The 1365-nt window shown below is 31.7% G+C and overlaps 1 protein-coding gene across 3 annotated transcripts in view; it reads left to right on the forward strand.

Moving 5' to 3' along the window:
- The window catches only part of RASA2 (RAS p21 protein activator 2), a 131775-nt gene that overhangs the window by 44347 nt on the left and 86063 nt on the right, over positions 1 to 1365 (forward strand). For all 3 annotated transcript variants that reach the window (XM_012647426.1, XM_012647427.1, XM_012647425.1), the window contains exon 3: positions 456 to 559. In XM_012647426.1, the coding sequence (XP_012502880.1) occupies positions 456 to 559 (104 nt within the window). The remainder of the gene's footprint in view (positions 1 to 455; positions 560 to 1365) is intronic.

Genomic DNA, 1365 nt, shown 5'->3' on the forward strand with positions numbered 1-1365 from the left:
AAAAAAAAGTAATATTTTGTATAACATTACCCATTATAGATATGAATGTATTATTTTGATTAATGTAGCTTTACATATTTTTAAGACAGTGATGGTGTGAATGACACTGTCCTCAGCTCTCATTTAGATCCACTTTAGGTGAGTGTGATCCCAGACAATTACTGTATCTTCTGTCTACAGAACTCCTGAAAAGCTTTGTTCAGAACTCTTCCTGGCAACGTAGGTTTTCTCAGAGTTCAGCTTGGTTTGCATGGAACATAGTTGAAACTTAGCATTGAGAATAATTTGGAGCTTTTGAAGTTCTTTTCCATGGTGTTTTAATTTACAATTTCATCAACTTTATTGAAAGTGATATTGAGTAGTAATACTATTATTATTAATAGTGATATCAGCCAATTATTATTAAATTATTTGATACTATTTGAAGTAATGAGCTTCCCCCCTTTTCTCTTTAGCCCATTTTTCAGTGAAGAATTTTACTTTGAGATTCCAAGAACTTTCCAGTATTTGTCTTTCTATGTTTATGATAAGAATGTTTTACAAAGAGACCTTCGCATAGGTATGTACTATTTACAATTATCTTTAATCACAACATTGGTGTTTCTATTCATTCTTTCTTTAAATATAATAAAGTGTTGAAAAACTGAGAAATAATATATGCCCTACATTTCTAATCCTTTATCTAGACTTCGTGTTCATTTGTGAATTTGTTTTTTAATTTGTATGTTCAGTTTAGATGACACTTCCTTAGGGATGCCTTTACTGATTCCCTAGTCACTGTGTCATTTGTTTCCATACTACCTGATGGTTCCTTTTCCATAGTGCTCAGTATGCTTGTTCATTAGTTCTTTGTTTAATATCTAGATTCTCTAGTTAAATGTGATGTTTATGAGGGCAGAGACTGTCTCACAGAGTGCCTTACATTTAGTAAATGTTGGATAAGTATTTGAGTGATTCAAATAATGATTTTATACAAAGATTGCAGTATTGATTCCCCCAAAGAACATCTATTTTTGAGATTTTTCTAATGAAGGTAATAATTCACTCTAATCTAGTTACAGTTTTCTTTCTATCCATATTGGTGATCAATAAATATATTTCTTAAATAATTGTCTCATACTGGGGTACAGTCTGTGGGCATGGACTAGACCAAAGCTGACTGGCCACCTATTTGTCACATTCATGGTCTTTATAACATTATCTTTGTATTTTAATAATAGGCAGAGGTCTAATTTATATTGTCCTCTCTTTTTTTGGTGTCTTGAGTCTCCTCATCTCCATTTCCTTTCTGGTTTGAAACATTGTCAAGTCTCCTACAGCTTAAAAATTAAGCTTTATTTGACTGTGTCCTCTTAACTAACTTCT

The sequence above is a fragment of the Propithecus coquereli genome, unplaced genomic scaffold (assembly GCF_000956105.1).
Source record: "Propithecus coquereli isolate 6110/MARCELLA unplaced genomic scaffold, Pcoq_1.0 Scaffold268, whole genome shotgun sequence".
Taxonomy (NCBI): domain Eukaryota; kingdom Metazoa; phylum Chordata; class Mammalia; order Primates; family Indriidae; genus Propithecus; species Propithecus coquereli.